The 17,463-nt window shown below is 38.6% G+C and overlaps 1 protein-coding gene and 1 pseudogene across 2 annotated transcripts in view; both read right to left on the bottom strand.

Annotated features, from left to right (window-relative positions):
- LOC105005157 (cysteine-rich secretory protein 3-like) overlaps positions 1-17,463 on the bottom strand; it is a 26,577-nt gene continuing 9,114 nt past the window's right edge. Inside the window, exons 2-8 of the mRNA XM_010863034.1 lie at positions 15,216-15,286; positions 8,379-8,495; positions 6,862-6,949; positions 5,261-5,409; positions 4,609-4,703; positions 3,974-4,062; positions 1-1,907 (exon numbers count right to left, since the gene is read on the bottom strand). Coding sequence (XP_010861336.1) covers positions 1,780-1,907; positions 3,974-4,062; positions 4,609-4,703; positions 5,261-5,409; positions 6,862-6,949; positions 8,379-8,495; positions 15,216-15,284 — 735 coding nt within the window. The 5' untranslated portion in view covers positions 15,285-15,286 and the 3' untranslated portion in view covers positions 1-1,779. The remainder of the gene's footprint in view (positions 1,908-3,973; positions 4,063-4,608; positions 4,704-5,260; positions 5,410-6,861; positions 6,950-8,378; positions 8,496-15,215; positions 15,287-17,463) is intronic.
- Positions 11,488-13,238, bottom strand: LOC105005156 (annotated as a pseudogene). Its single transcript, XR_827290.1, has one exon. The product of XR_827290.1 is annotated as an elongation factor 1-alpha 1 pseudogene (transcript).

Raw genomic sequence — 17,463 nt, 5'->3', positions numbered from 1 at the left:
GAGTAACTAACATTTTTATTTTGGAGTATTTTTAGGTTTACAGAAATTTAGCTAATATAGTACAGAGAATTCCCATACACTCTCGACCCAGTTACAGTTTCCCCTAACATTAACATTTTACATCTCTCTGGTACATTGATCAAGACTAAGAAACCAACACTGTTGTTAAAAATACCCTGGATCTTTTCCAGATTTCATCAATTTTCCATTAATGTCCCTCTTCTGTTCCAGGATCTGATACAAGGTACCACATTGTATTTCGTTGTTCTGTCTCCTTATTCTCCTCTGGTCTGTAATGTTTTCTCAGAATTTCCTTATTGCTCATGATTTTGACAGCTTTGAGGAGTCCTGATCAAGGTATTTTCTATTTAGGTTTGCTTGATGTTTTATTGCATAATAAGACTGGGGTTGCAAAGAGCACCACAGAAGTGATATCTCTTCTAATTATATCATATACGGTGATATGTGAATCCATATGGCTCATTACTGAGTCAGTAATGATGTGGAATTTTGATCACTTAGTTAAGATGTTATTTGCCAGATTTCTCCACTGTTCATACCTTCCGCTTTGGAAGCGAGTCCCAAAGTTCAGCACAGACTCAATAGCGGGTGGACAAAATTCTACCTCCTGAAGGAAGAGGTATATTCAAAATATGTTATTTTGAATTTTTCTTTAAGGAAGATTTGTATAAAAGAAGAGAGACTTTAAAAGGAAGGCATGGTCATATTCTACTGTGCAATTTATGCAGATGAAGACCCAAAAGTCTTCACTGATTTTGGCAAAATGAAGATGGAGGCTACCTTAGGAAGAATGATTTGAATTTAATTGTAAAAATGGGAGACATCAGTGGGAAGAAGGTGGCTGGGAGAGGAAGAATTAAAGATAGCATATGTATCTTTGAACATGTTTAGCTATAAATTGGGACTGGGAATGAGGACTGTAGTTCAGGATTCATGAGACAATGATATCACATTCTGAGCTTTTCATACATCTCGTTCTAGAAATATGATTCTCAATTTCTTTCTTTCTTTCTTTCTTTTGACTTAGCACATCCCCAGCGTGGGGTTACTCTCAAGCCAAGGGCCCCAAGCCAGGTTTTGAGAGATGGAGGAGAAGCAGGAAGCCTTGGAGCCTGGGAGAACACTCCTAGACTGGCAGGCGAGCTGGTCTGGGCATTGCCTGTAGGAGCTGAAAAGTGAGTTTTAAATCAGAGCTTCCTCTGTCCCATCTCCCAGGCCTTGGGGCTCCCGAGTTTTCTGATATAACTCTTTACCTCCTCCTCAGGCTTTTTTGAGGTATAATTGATGTACAATTATTATATGTTTCAGGTGTACAACATAGTGATTTGCAATTTTTAAAGGTTATACTCCATTTATAGTTATTATAGAATATTGGCTACATGCCCTGTGCCATGCAAAATATACTTGTAGCTTGTTGATTTTATACATGATTCTCAATTTCAGTTCAAATTTGTAGTGATCATATTTGTAAGAGAATACAACTTTCAGAATCTTCAACTTGATTAAATTCAATTAAATTTACATCACCCAATTGATATCAAAATCCAAAGTTGTTATCATAGATTAGGTTACATTAATTTTTTTTGTATGAGAAAAAATTCTGTAAAATAAAAAGCAGATCCAGGAGAAAAAGACTCTTTACTACTTGAAATCAAATTTGTAGCTAACATGTCTGTGATTTCCTTGTTAGTAAATATCAAATCTGAGTAGATGATGCAGCCTTCCATCATGTAGCCCTGCTCAGTCAGTGCTTGGAATTTAATAAATTTTGCCTTGACAATTGCAGGCAGCCTTGCAATTGGTCTTCACAAAATCAGAGGCACAGGTCCATGTTTCCTTTAAAGATGCACAGTTAGAATAGGTATCTTCATACTCACAACTATTGGCTGGAATAAAAGCAAAGAAAGTAATCACTTCATTATCATTTTCCTCCACAGCAGCAACACAAACAGTGAATTCAATGTGAGTGAGAAAGAGAAAATTGAGCAAACATGTTGGCATCATCACACTGTGATGAGCACTTCATAGCTTGAAGGACACATAAGGTCTCTTAGTTAAACTAATCAATTAGCTCATCATTTATTTTAAAATTTTAATCTTTTGAAATGTTTCTAAAATGAATTGGCCTCTTTTCCTTCCTCAGAAAACAGAGTACGGTGAATCTAAATGAATCTGTCTAGAACTGCACTGTCCGAAATGATCAGCACTAGACAGGTGATTGCTTACATTTAAACCTAATTGAATTAAAATAAAATAAAATATAAATTTCAGGTCCTTAGTGATACTAGTTACATTCTAACTACTCAATAACCAATGTGGCCAAGGGCTACTTTAAGAGACAGTACACTTATTTAACATTTCCATGAATGCAAAAAGTTATATTGGACTCTGTTGCTGTAGACTCTAATACTACTAGTCTTTCTTTCAGGAATAAGAAATCATTGTAAGAAGATGTGGGTGCAAAGTTGCAAAAACAAAAGGAAATTACACCATGATTGTTGGGTATTTCCATTCAGATGTCCCTCAGTGGCCACAGACTCAACACATCTCAAGCCAAGTACATTATCCTACCTACAAACTTGGCAGTTTTATAGTATTGCTTCCCAACTCTCCCCTCCTTTCACCCAGACTCAGAGAAGTGGCATAATTTAATCCAGGCACTAGGAATTAACCCGAACTCATTCCCTTCTATATTTCTAGTTTCTCTCTCTTTCTTTTTAAACTGAAGTATAGTTGATTATGTTTTCCCCCTATTTTTCATCAGAGTGCAACAAGCACAGGTAAGAAACACTGGCTCTTCTACATTCTTCCTATTTCTTACCACTGTCCATTTCTCTTCATTCATTTTGCCCTCATGGAATAAAGATATTTGCTTTTAAACCCATGTTTTTGAACAGTCTCCAAGCTGGATTCCCATCCATTTGTTCCTGCATGCTATTGCCAGGAGCTCTTTGTAAAACACAATTCTGATTTCATCATTCTTCCATTTGAAATCTTTCAATTGGTTGCTCGTTACTACTAGGATAAATTCCGAGCTCCTCAATAAATAGTATTGAGCCCAGGTGTAATTATTTTCTTCTGTAGTTAATTTATACAAAGCTTTGATATCATCACTATTCTGAATCATGGCTGAGCAATTCTTCCAGAGAGAGTGCTGTAATTCAGTTAGGTGAATGCATTTAAAAGGTAGAAATCTCAGTTAATGGGTTAATTGCATTGTTAACAATAGTTATAATAACATACGCCAACTAAACAAAAATACCAATGCTGTACCTCTGTTAACAACAACATGGAATAAGACATTATATGACATTAATTTCACTCCTTTTGCTAAGATATATTTGAAGTTTATGTGAGCTAATAACACTATAAGCAGATTTGATTGACATTTTAAAAGCATATAAAAGTTATTAGCAGACAAAAATACAAGTGTTCATTAAACTAAATTTGATGATTAAATTACCCTATGGGAAAAATGAGGAATTTAGGATGATGAACTCATTCACATATAAGGAATTATAATTTTCAATTTGTCTTTCCAGGTTAAGTCATATTCGGTGGTATCACATCTTTATATTTGTACGTATTTCTCTTTTTAAAATTCCATCTTTGCTATAATGGCATTAACTTTGATGAAAAGAAAGTTCATATTCAGTTGCAATGATTAATTCCCACAGAAAGTTTTTCAGATATGCCAATATGTCACGGGTTCAACACAGCTACAGATATACATTGGTGGTAGATGTTTCTTTAGGTTATGTACAGTAACCGACTTCATTGCAAGTAAGAATTCTCAACAGTGTAAACTTTTTGCTTAAAGGCACTCTGTTGAATAATTTTAATTTTGCCTTTTGGAGGAAGGCATTGCTGAAGTTGGTTACATTCAGAATACTTTCTAATGCTTAGCCATGTCAGGTCATTTATATTAGCAAGTTAATGGTTTCAAACTTACTGCATAGTCCGTTGTCACAATGATTGGGGCAGCTGCCACAAGGTGTTCCCTTTTGGTAAGGGACATGTTGTCTGCCAACAATATTACCACTGAAATTTGAAATACAAAATGTCAAGCATTTTTCATTTTTTAAGTTTAATTTATGCTCCAAGGGAAGCATCCATCATCATATGGACCTAAATATCTTTCAGGGTTTTAAATCATGTCAAATGACTGAAAAACTAACATTCCCCAAGTGTACTCAGATCCCAATGCAAAGTAAGAATAATTCACATGTGCACTTACTTTCTTGACCCTAGTCTAACAGCCTGAGCCGAAATGGGCTAATAAAAGGCTCTAAAATTTACAGAGTGCATTTCAGTGTGGTAACAGTTTCTACCTCATAGTAAACTTGATGGAATTGGTAAGCCTGTGCACCCCCACATGCTGGCAAGAGGTAAACATATCCATCAAGAGACAGGGAGAAATTGGTTGTGCCTCAAATTTAAAAAACTCTTCTAAACTTTTATTCCCTCCTCCCCTCTACTGAAAAATTCTTTTTTAAAAGTCTGGTTTGTCCATTACATAACAATGTTCAAATCTTAGATCGCTGAAGGCATTATGTATTGACAACAAACGGGAAAGCATATACTTACGCAGGACAGTATTGGCAAACATAGAGGTACTTTAGACTTTGTTTGGGGCAGTAGGCAACTCCACATCCAATAAGGAAAGATGAGTACCAAACAATCTATGAGCACATAAGTGAAGATAAGAGAGTACATTAGAGAAGAAAATATATTTAAAAAACTCTAATAAGAAATATAAAGCTGAAAAGAATGTTACTGATGTATTGTATTTCTGCATACCTTATGAATATATTTAGTTAAATTATTGAGTAGAAGTACTGACCTTTTATTTTTATTTTATTTTAGCCACTCCATGCAGCTTACAGGATCTTTGTTCCCCATCCAGGGATGGAAGCCAGGCCACTGCAGTGTAAGTGCTGAATGCTAACTGCTGGACTGCCAGGAAATTCCCTAAAAATCTTTTAAAATACTACATTTCCATGTACATTCACTATTTAATCCATTTAGGCAGTAAGAAAAATACAGGGTATATTTCCGCATTCAAAGTGTGCAGGCTTTTGACAAATGACAGCTCACGGCTGAAATACCCACAACATAGTAAAACTGCTCTTTACCCATTTGAGATCTTCCTTTCAGTTCAACACTGGAATCAGTCAAAATTTGGAGAAGCCTCCTTTTTAAAGTATTGATGTCAGAATGTTTTTATCTGTTCCCTTACCTGGGTGAAATGTCCAATTACTGCTTGAGGACTCTTCGGCCCTACTTCAAAAACAAAATCATGGACCTCATCATACCAGCTTTGGATTGCATTAGACCATGTAGAAGGGTAACTTGACATAAAGAGATTCTCGCCACAGTTCCTTGTACCTGAGAAGAAACAGATCATTCATGGGGAGAGCCGTAAAACATTCAAAGTCCCTGTCCTTTGCAGCGCTCATAGCTGTTAATCCATGAGGGAGTTTCTCATCAGCTATAAGCTGGAAAGAAGCCAGATGTGCTTAACACCTTAAGAATGGCCTCAATGTGCACAATTTTGAGTACATCAAGTTTTTTTTTTTCTTTAGTATCTGCTCTCCCTAGATTCATTTGTTTACACTTTAAATTTTCATGAGTGTATGCATTAATGCATACTCTGCTTTGCATGCTAAAGGCAGAGACTAACTCAATTTCTGACTCTTGCTCACATTCATCAAAGATTGTTTTATACATAGGACCCTAAATAAATGTTTATGATTGCTATTCTGTATGAACTTTGAAAAAAAGCTAGCACTCAGCCTTTAATTAAAAACCCCAATATGAAGCAAATGGCACTAGAAGAGACAATATTTTCAAAGATTATGAGTCTCCCCTTAATAAGCAAATAAGAGCATTGCAGGCCAAATTCTCAAATTATTCTTTGAGAATACTTTCTTACTCGGAAAGAAGTGCCTTGTAGCACAACAGAAGTATTTCAAGATATTTTCAATATATATCTCAATATATTTTCAAGTTGAATATTTTGAATTAGATGGCTTTAAATATAATGTCTACATGCTACTTTAAGGGAGTGCAAACTAAATTAGTCTTGGATAAATCCTTTAAGAAGGAAAGAAAGAAGCTAAGATTTTAACAGTAGATTGGGATCTTCAAGAAAATTTGTTCCAATTTTCTACCGAATATAGTCATCCTTCTTCCTGATTTCACTAAATTATAGTAAAAAAATGCAAGTAACAATGACAGTTCTACATTTAAAACCGGTAAGTCATTTGCTTCTTTCAAATTGGGCTTGCCTAAATCTATGTCATTTTTGATCACTTCAGTAAATATTTTATCTAATATTTAATAATAAGATATTTCATCTCATTGTTTCTGTTTCCTGATGCAGAAGTCATGTCTAACAGGTTTTTAATCTATATAGTAATGACTGTATGGCAGGCACCCAGAATATACAAAAGACTTGACATTCTGTCATCAAAATGATTTAATCAAACATATGTTATAAATACAAATATAAATAGGTTTAAAAATGAAAGCTGTTTTCTCTCTAACTGTTTTCTATTTTATAAAATAGAGGAAGAGATGACTCATGACTGCTTTACTTAGAGGATGGTTAAGAGGCACAAATACGATATTGTGTGAGCCAGTTTTTGTAAAATATAAAACACACAACACGCACAATGTGGTACTTCTCGGAGTTCTTTCTCCTGCAGAGAGTTTTTAAATTGAAAAAGGCAGCATTAGAAGCAACATTTATTCATAAAGCTTTCTTAATGTAAGGTCAAAAATAGCCCTTATGGTCTTGCTTGTTCATGGACTCAACAAAAATATTAAATTACATACCTATTCTTCTATCCTCTTTCTTACTGTGTTTGAAAAGGCACTTGTTTGCCCAATTTTGGGCGTTTGCTGCTGCCGTGGTGTTCCATTGCTAAAACAAGAAGAGAAAAAACAGATGCACTCAATGACTTAAATTACAAAGGAGCATAAGTTTTATGATTTGAATAGTGGACTAGTCTATATGAGTACAAAATTTCTCTATGTGCATCTTCTGCTTATCATGATAGTCACAGATATCTTTTTCACATGTCTTTTTCTTCTCCACAAAATCGTACATCTACCCTAAGTAATCGAAAAATCTAGGAGAATTAATGGTCTATTTTTGATGGCACAGTAGACACACCTCAGTTTTTAGTAATAGTCCTCTCTAAATATTGATCAACACACGGAGATGTTGAGATTATTTTTCCTATAGTACTGAGCTGGCATACTTTACTCTTAGTTCCTTTTTTTTTTTTTAGTAAGAACATCTGGGAGACATGTGGCCTTCAGTACTGGACCTAGAAAAGTGGGCTGTTATTTGCCCTAGATCAAAAGGTAATAACCCTAATAACCTAGGGTTAGAAGAAATACTGAGCAGAAAGACATCTCTCACTGATATCTAAGGATTTGCTTTTACTTCTGCCCCCCACAATTTAAATAGCCCTTAAAACTAGACAAGTTGCTTCACTATAATAAAGCAAAATTTAGGAGACTAATGAGACAGTGAGCTAATGAAGGCCCCTCACTTGCACAGGCCCTTTCAGAGTGGCAAGAGGGCACCTCAGAAGATGTTTGGCCATTTTTGGGGGGAGGAAGTGGTAACATTTGCAGTGGTAAGATATTTTTATGTTTTCTTCCTTAAAGTTAACAAAACTTGGATTTCCCCTATTTATAACGTATCTTCTAGAAAAGGGCTAGGTCATAAATTACAGCCCAGGTGGCGTGGACATTAATCATGAGGATGGTGTGGGTGATGGTGTTGTACTTATGACTGTACAGAGGGGAAATAGAAGGAAGGGAGCACACAGGCCACAGAAGTTACGAGAAAGCTGTTTTTATAAAAAACAACAGAAAAAGCCTAGTGAAAGTATCTAAAAGTCAGCTTACTAAGGTCAGAAGGCACATACTAACCTCAGCGGCAGGGTTCATGGAGAGGCTTCAGGGGTTCCATGGGCACCCTGAAACTTCATACTGATTGTATATGTATGTATGTAGATGCATTGTTTTCTTTTTAGGAGGAGAAATTCCACTTTCAAAGACGGTAAACTCTGAAATACGCATGATAGATTATAGATTCTGACAGATTAAACTATTCTAGTGAATAGAATATAGAAGGAGGAAGTATGATTTTTAAGCAAAAAATAGTATGTGGAATTTAAAAGAAGAATTTCTTCCCTGTCCATTACACAGCTCAAATGAAATAACAAAGCAGAGCCAGAACTTCCAAAACTGAAAGGTTCTTAAGAGATGTAATTTACTAGGTGCCAGCTCTTACCACAGCCAGCTCAAGCCACTTTCTTTATGTGTCTGCTTCTTACCATCTTCAGCATGTTACTGGGAGGTGGCGAGACTCCTCTCCTTAGGTCATTGTGTTTGTTTACAATCTCAGTTTGGACATTTTTCAGGGTGTTTGACAAATCAGCAAAACGTCGATCCTGAAGGAAAGTCAGCTTAGGATTAGTTTTTAAAAGTTTTGAAATTGCATAGAAGAATGTGTAAGTTAATTTAAGAGAAAAAAGATTATTTTCAGACATGTTCAGTTCAAGTCAGTATTATTAAGCACTGCCAATGAACCTGAGCCCAAACTATAATTTTTAAGAAAGAAAGAGTGTTGAATCTTAAGAGTCAGGCTGTAATTCATGCCGTGATGATTAAAAATGCCTCGATGGAAATTCCCTGGTGGTCCAATGACTTTGTGCTTCTTTTTCAGGGGGCACGGGTTTGATCACTGTTCAGGGAACTAAGATTCCATAAGTTGCATGGTGCAGTCAAAAAATAAAAACACCTCTGAGGCTATAAATGTCACTTTCTAGAATGAAGGGACATCTCAGTGTGAGCTTTCTAGACATATGAATGAAAACACAATGACAAAGTTACAAGATTGGAGCCACTGAACATTCTCATTCACACTCAATCAGGCTGCAGAAAGGGAGTGATAAGGGTGGAGGTAGGTGGCTCCTTTTAGACCAGTGGTCCCCAACCTTTCAGGCACCAGGGACCAGTTTCGTGGAAGACAATGTTTCCATGGACCTGGGGGGTCGGAGATGGTTTCAGGATGATTCAAGGATATTACCTTATTGTGCACTTTATTTCTATTGTTATGACATCAGCTCCACCCTAGATCCTGGAGGTTGGGAACCCTTGTTTTAGATGTTCGGGGAACCTTGAACTGACACGCTGTGTGTATTTAGGGAAACCATGTTTAGGTGGAGTCCAAGTGCACTCAATACTCCAGTAAATAATTCTACCTATTATGTGACAGACTTTATGGGGTCTCTCAAAAGACAGTTTAACAATATTACAAAAAAATCTCCAAAGCAATTTGGAGGGAGCAATGCCATTCCAATTAATGAACTATTGCTGACTTTGTTCCTTTTAGTAACAGAAATATAATTAACAGGATATTAAGTCAGGTGCTGATATTTTTGGTGTATCCTTGCATGTATGTTGGGAAGGCTTGAGTCTGGAGGTAGAGTAGGGTGTGTGAATAGTTCTCAGAAAGTCTGAACAATTTGGTGACTTCAATTTACAGAAGAGTCTGATGCTATATGTACATGAGCAAAATTTTGTAAGCCCAGACAGGGCCTTTTGCTGATTTCCCTGACACCCTGGGATAAGTTATTCTCCCCCTGCCCCAGTGCTAAGTCTCCTCAAAGTTCTACAAATACTGTGAACATGGGTCTCACCACACTTTATTGCCACGATCTCATTATGTGTCCATTTCCCCTGCCTGTTTGTATGTTCCTAAAGACAGGGACCAATATTGAATGCATGGTACTCCCAGACTGGGCGCTTTCCCAGCTATCGATTCCTAAATTAGCAAGGATGCGACTGAAGCGACTTAGCAGCAGCAGCAGCAGCCAATGTGAAATACCAATCTCTGTATAAAAGTAATTGTGGTTTCAGACCATGAATTTTAAATCATTATGCTGCTGCTGCTGCTGCTAAGTTGCTTCAGTCGTGTCCAACTCTGTGTGACCCCGTAGACGGCAGCCCAACAGGCTCCCCCATCCCTGGGATTCTCCAGGCAAGAACACTGGAGTGGGTTGCCATTTCCTTCTCCAATGCATGAAAGTGAAGAGTGAAAGTGAAATCGCTCAGTCGTGTCCGACTCTGGCGACCCCATGGACTGCAGCCTACCAGGCTCCTCCATCCATGGGATTTTCCAGGCAAGAGTACTGGAGTGGGGTGCCATTGCCTTCTCTGTTAAATCCTTATAACTAGGCTCAAATACATCTTTACTAATCAGAATAGGAACCAGTGCAATCAACACATTTTTTGCCAACAAAAAATAAGTTTGTTTATTCCTGTAGCATAAAAATACTTGCTTTGGGATTCAGTGAACCCTTGGAAAGCATTTTCTGCCTGTTTCTGGTTGCAGAAGAATTTTCCCTGCAAAAACGTTGTCTTGATGCTTGAAATTGTAGTTGGTTGACGATAGGTCAGGTGAATATGGCAGATGGGGCAAAACTTCATAGCCCAATTTGTTCAACTTTTGAAGTGTTGGTAGTGCAACATGTGCTCATGTGTTGTTGTGGGGAAGAACTGGGTCCTTTCTGTTGACCAGTGTCAGCCACAGGTATTGTAGTTTTCAGTACATCTTATCGATTTGCTGACCATACTTCTCAGATGTAATGGTTTTGCTGGGATTCAGAAAGCTGTAGTGTATCGGATAGGAGAAGGCAATGGCAACCCACTTCAGTACTCTTGCCTGGAAAGTCCCATGGACGGAGGAGCCTGGTTGGCTGCGGTCCACCGGGTTGCTAAGAGTCGGACATGATTGAGTGGCTTCACTTTCACTTTCATGCATTGGAGAAGGAAATGGCAACCCACTCCAGTGTTCTTGCCTGGAGAATCCCAGGGACGGGGGAGCCTGGTGGGCTGCCGTCTATAGGGTAGCACAGAATCGGACACAACTGAAGCAACTTAGCAGCAGCAGCAGCAGTGTATCACATAGTCAGCAGACCACCAGACAGTGACCATGGTCTTTCTGGGGTGCAAGTTTGGTTTTGGGAATTGCTTTGGAACTTCTTCTCAGTCCAACCACTGGGCTGGTCATTGCCAGTTGTTGTATAAAATCCACTTTTTGTTGCATGTCACAGTTCTATTGAGAAATGGTTTGTTGTTGTTGCATAGAATAAGAGAGGATGATTCTTCAAAACGATGATATTTTTTATTTTCAGTCAGCTCAAGAGGCACCCATTAACTGAGCTTTTTCATCTTTGCAATTTGCTTCAAATGCTGAATGACCATAGAAGGGTCAGTGTTGAGTTCTTTGGCAAATTCTCATGCAGTTTTAAGAGGATCTGCTTTGATGATGCTCTCAATTGGTCAATCAAATTCTGATGGCTGGCCACTGTGCTCCTCATCTTCAAGGCTCCTGTCTCCTTTGCAAAACTTCTTGAGCCATTGCTGCACTGTACATTCTTTTTTTTTTTTCTCATTAAACTTTTTTTAATGGGTCTCAAATTCTGTGACAGATTTTTGGTCAAGTTGTTTTCATTAAAAAGTACCGATTTTAAAAACTAATAACTTAAACTGCCACACACAAAACATATGGTCCACAAAAACATTCTCCTTTCCTTCTGAAGGTTTTACGATGCATTGTTATCATTAACCAGTCTTTTACTATTAAACTTAAATGGCCAATTGAGACAAACAGTTCTGAGACTGTTCTTCCACCACTGATTAAGACTGGGGTGGCAGGTATTGGGGATAATATTCATTTAGCCTTCTGAGCTTTCTGGGCAGACTTGGTGACCTTGCCAGCTCCAGCTCCAGCTGCCTTCTTGTCCACTGCTTTGATGACACCCACAGCGACTGTCTGTCTCATGTCACGCACAGCAAAACGGCCCAGGGGAGGATAATCAGAGAAGCTCTCGACACACATGGGCTTGCCAGGAACCATATCAACGATGGCAGCGTCACCAGATTTCAAGAATTTAGGGCCATCTTCCAGCTTTTTCCCAGAACAACGATCAATCTTCTCCTTCAGCTCAGCAAACTTGCAAGCAGTGTGAGCTGTGTGACAATCCAGCACAGGTGCATATCCAGCACTGATTTGGCCTGGATGGTTCAAAATAATCACCTGAGCTGTGAAGCCAGCAGCATCCATGGGTGGATCATTTTTGCTGTCACCAGCCACATTGCCACGACGGACATCTTTGACAGACACGTTCTTGACATTAAAGCCCACATTGTCCCCAGGAAGGGCTTCACTCAATGCTTCATGGTGCATTTCTACAGACTTCACTTCAGTTGTTACATTGACTGGAGCAAAGGTGACCACCATGCCAGGTTTGAGAACACCAGTCTCCACACGACCCACAGGGACAGTACCAATACCACCAATTTTATAGACATCCTGGAGAGGCAAACGCAAGGGTTTGTCAGTTGGGTGAGTTGGTGGCAGAATGCAATCCAGAGCTTCAAGCAGGGTGGTTCCACTGGCATTGCCGTCCTTACGGGTGACTTTCCATCCCTTGAACCATTGGATATTAGCACTTGGTTCTAGCATGTTGTCACCATTCCAGCCAGAAATTGGCACAGATGCTACTGTGTCGGGGTTGTAGCCAATTTTCTTAATGTAGGCGCTGACTTCCTTAACAATTTCTTCGTATCTCTTCTGGCTGTAGGGTGGCTCAGTGAAATCCATTTTGTTAACGCCAAAAATTAGTTGTTTCACACCCAGGGTGTAAGCCAGAAGGGCATGCTCACGGGTCTGCCTGTTCTTGGAGATACTGGCTTCAAATTCACCAACACCAGCAGCAACAATCAGGACAGCACAGTCAGCCTGGGATGTGCCTGTAATCATGTTTTTGATGAAGTCTCTGTGTCCTGGGGCATCAATGATGGTAACATAGTACTTGCTGGTCTCAAATTTCCACAGGGAGATATCAATGGTGATACCACGCTCACGTTCACCTTTAAGTTTGTCCAAGACCCAGGCATATTTGAAGGAGCCCTTTCCCATCTCGGCAGCCTCCTTCTCGAACTTTTCAATTGTTCTCTTGTCGATCCCGCCACATTTGTAGATCAGATGGCCAGTCGTGGTAGACTTCCCTGAATCTACGTGCCCAATGACAACGATGTTGATGTGGGTCTTCTCCTTTCCCATTTTGGCTTAGGTTTAACGGTGGTTTTCACGACACCTGTGTCCTGGCGGCAAACCCGTTGTGAAAAAGTGCACTGTACATTCTTAGCAGTTTTTGGGCTAAATGCATTGTTGATGATGAGAGTTATCTCCATTGCTTTCCAACCCATTCTGAACTCAAATAGGAAAACTGCTCAAATTTGCTTTTTGTCTAACATCATTTCCCTAGTCTAAAATAAATACAAAATAAACAGCAAGCAATGTGATTAGCAAAAAAATTTGATAAATGCATATTAAAATGATGTATGCTTAACCATGTTTATTTAAGAGTGTATTATTCCAATATCAAATAGCAAAGTTCAACAATGCAAAACCACAATTACTTTTGCACTAACCTAAATATATCAAATTGTAAAATAGCTCCCTGGATATGTCCTTTGAGTCTGAAAAATGTAGTTTCATTTCAAAGCATATCAAAATTTGGTTTCTGAAAAGTCATTATTTCCTGTTGCTTACCCTATCTTGCTTTGTAGATAAATTCTGTTGAAGAAGATATGTCTTTTGTTTGTTGGTTTTAAAAATGATCATCGATAAAGTTTTTATTAAGTGACAGGTGATAAGAAAAGTGTTGAGAGTACAGTGGATAAAAGATGGTATCTATTCATCCTTAAAGAGTTTATATTGGATAGGCAATATGACATAAATAGATAATTATGACCTGATAACTGAAATGATAGGAGGGATCTACTAGATATAAAGGGAGGAGGGATTAATTCTTCTTGACTGAGCTTAGAAAAGATTTCACAACATATGGTCTGGACTGGGATACTGAGAGATAAATTGTGTTTTCTAAGCATCTGGAGAAGATGCTCTGGGCAGAGGGTGTGTAGAGTATCTGATCAAGAGACATTTACTGGTGTAAAGGACCCAAATGATATCTCCCTTTTAAATACTTTTATCAATAAAGACTGGGAGATGGACTGGACACGTAACAGGGGACTGGAAAGGGCCATGGAAGGAATCTTCAGGGAAGAAATTGGGAACACAGCAAATGACTTGAATGAAACCCTAGCTGATGAATATATTGTATTTGGATTGAAATTTTGATTATGGTAACACAATAGCTATATTTGTAAATGCCTAATGAGGTTAAATGCAATGTCAGAAACCTGTGGTCTGAGGAGTCCTAGCTAATCTTGTGTGCCCAGAGTGGGTGGGGGAACAGACAGCAGTGGCCAAAGCTCCTCACATTCAGAGGTTCTCTGATCAGGAGGTCAACACCTTATATGGGCATCTCCACACCAATCATTGGAGAACATGACTGATCCTGTTTGGGAGATTATTAAAGTGAAGCAGCATATTAGAAATAATTAGAACATCTTACCTAACATATACTAATTGTAAAATTATGGGCAAAATCAAAATACTTAATATCTTTAGTAAATTTTCTTGCCTTTTAATTTAAAATTATTCTCACAGGGTAATTATGAAAATTAAATGTGGTGATGTGTGGGAAGAAGTTTTGCTAATTTGAGATCATATAAATATGTTGCTAATTTTCTGTGGGAGTCACGTTGAAATGTATTAAATAAAAGTAAATCAGAAAAGATCTTGGGACAGGAGAAGTATCATTGGCTTTTAAATCCACAAACTAGTGCTGTCAATAGAAATATAATTAAGGCATCACGTATGACTTTAATTAAAAAAAATAAACATACTAAATTGTTAAGTATAATATATATCACTTGATGAATATATTACAATGTTTATTATGTGATCATATTAAAATTATTAATGAGATTTTTACCTCCATTTTGTTCACTGAATCATACTGTATTGAATTTATGCAGGGCTCAACTCGCACTATCCATATTTCCCGTGTTGCATATCCTCGCGGGGCTAGAAGCTACCATGTTGGTTGCCACAGCCTTAGACTTTAGCGCAGTGAGCAACTGAGAAGTACTTTGCGATGTACCAGACACTCCAGTCTTTTTTACTTTCAAACACTGAGCCCTCAAAGTTGCATGAGTTGTTGTGAAAAGATTTTTACCCTTGACCATACCTGTCCCTTTGCAGGAAAGAATGGAAGCCACACAGCAGCCAGGAACAAAACCACCGTGAATAATGCCATCGCTGGGAAAACAAAACAAAGGAACAAAGACCCACATTGGGATCTTTAGTGCATGAGCTTCTGAGGAACACAGGGGAAAAACAAAACACACAAAGCAAGGATCTCAGTTACACCAGATTCATCAGCTGACATGAACAAAAGAGGCTGTGTCACCAGGAGTCAATAGAATGATGATGGCTTTGGCCCCAGACCTGAACCTCCAATGGGGACAGTAAAGAACAAATGGAAACACTGGATTGAATGTTGATGATGAATAACTCACTTCTACCCTGTTGTTGTCGCTAAGTTGTATCTGACTCTCGTGACCCCAGGGGCTGTAGCCCGCCAGGCTCCTCTGTCCATAGGATTTCTCAGACAAGAATATTGGAGTGGGTTGTCATTTCTTTCTCTAGAGCATCTTCCTGACCCAGGGATCCAACCCATGTCGCCTACACTGGCAGGCGGATTCTTCATCACTGAGACACAAGGGAAGTCCAATTCTGCCCTAGTTCCATAGTTTTTCCATATAACTATTCTCCAGGTGCTAGGAATGGCTTCTTCACACTTCCCAACTGTGATAAAACAACACACACACATATATATGGAATCTAGAAAGATGGTCCGGGGGAAATTATTTGCATGGCAGGGCAGTGGTGGAGACACAGCTGGAGGAGGGCATGGCAACCCACTCCAGTATTGTTGCCTGGACAGGGGAGCCTGGTGGGCTACAGCCTATGGGGCCGCAAAGGGTCGGACATGACTGAAGCAACTCAGCACAAAGCACACAGTGGAGACACAGACGTAGAGAACAGACTTATGGACACGGTAGAGGGGTGGGGAGAAGACGGAGGGAGAGGGTGGAATGTATGCAGAGAGTAACATGGAAACATACATTACCATATGTAAATAGATAGCCAATGGGAATTTGCAATATGACTCAGGGAACTCAATCTGGGGCTCTGCAACAGCCTAGAGGGGAGGGAGGTGGGTGGGAGGTTCAGGAGTTTCAGGAGGGAGAGGACATTAAAAAAAAAAAAAGGAACGACTAGCCCTTGCTGGTTTCCTTACACCTTGCTTAATCCTTTATAACCCCAATTAACATCTCGGATTACCGGCGAACATATGCCACTTCTTTCCGGTCAGAGCTCTGGCTCATTGCTTGCATTTCCTAGAGCCCTAGGTAAATACACTAAGGAGTAAATGCTTTTCTTTGGTAATTTCAACAGCTCTCTTCAACTCTGCCCAGTGTCCCCATTCATTCCCATTCAAATCTTTCTCTTTATTACAATGTCTTAAATTCCAAAAAGGCAACATTCTCTTTCTGGATCTAAAAATAAAAGATACAGTTCTTACATTTCAAGGTATTATTAATACCAACCCAATCCTATGAACACCCTTAATATATTCACATCATTTGCCTCACTAATTCAACTTCTTGGAATACCCAGGAAATAATAATATACACTGGTAAAGCTTTAGGCATATTTTTTCATCACATTAATATTTATAAAGGTAAATATTGTAATGAATTAAATATTCAGTATCACAGGGGTAAAATGTCTAAATTCAAACACATTATTTTGCTTAAGCATATTAGACATAAAAGTTATTTTATGATGATTTTGTAACAAGGAAAATGTTTATATTTTGAAGTTAAGTTTTTTTGAAAAAAGTGGAACATCAAATGATACATGGGAGGTGATTAGCCTTCTGTGAAAAAGTATGGGCCCTTCCAAAATTTATATATTGAAGCTCTAATTCTGAGGTGATGTAATTCCAGTTGAGCTATTTCAAATCCTGAAAGATGATGCAAGAAAGGCAATGCCAAAGAATGCTCAAACTACCACACAATTGCACTCATCTCACATGCTAGTAAAGTAATGCTCAAAATTCTCCAAGCCAGGCTTCACCAATACGTGAACCGTGAACTTCCAGATGTTCAAACTGCTTTTAGAAAAGGCAGAGGAACTGGAGATCAAATTGCCAACATCTGCTGGATCATTGGAAAAGCAAGAGAGTTCCAGAAAAATATCTACTTTAGCTTTATTGACTATGCCAAAGCCTTTGACTGTGTGGATCACAATAAACTGTGGAAAATTCTGAAAGAGATGGGAATACCAGACCACCTGATCTGCCTCTTGAGAAATTTGTATGCAGGTCAGGAAGCAACAGTTAGAACTGGACACGGAACAACAGACTG

This window comes from Bison bison, unplaced genomic scaffold, assembly GCF_000754665.1.
Source record: "Bison bison bison isolate TAMUID 2011002044 unplaced genomic scaffold, Bison_UMD1.0 scf7180017864487, whole genome shotgun sequence".
In the NCBI taxonomy this organism is placed as follows: Eukaryota; Metazoa; Chordata; class Mammalia; order Artiodactyla; family Bovidae; genus Bison; species Bison bison.
Note: the sequence above shows the minus strand (reverse complement) of the source record. Positions and strands in the feature narration are given on the sequence as shown.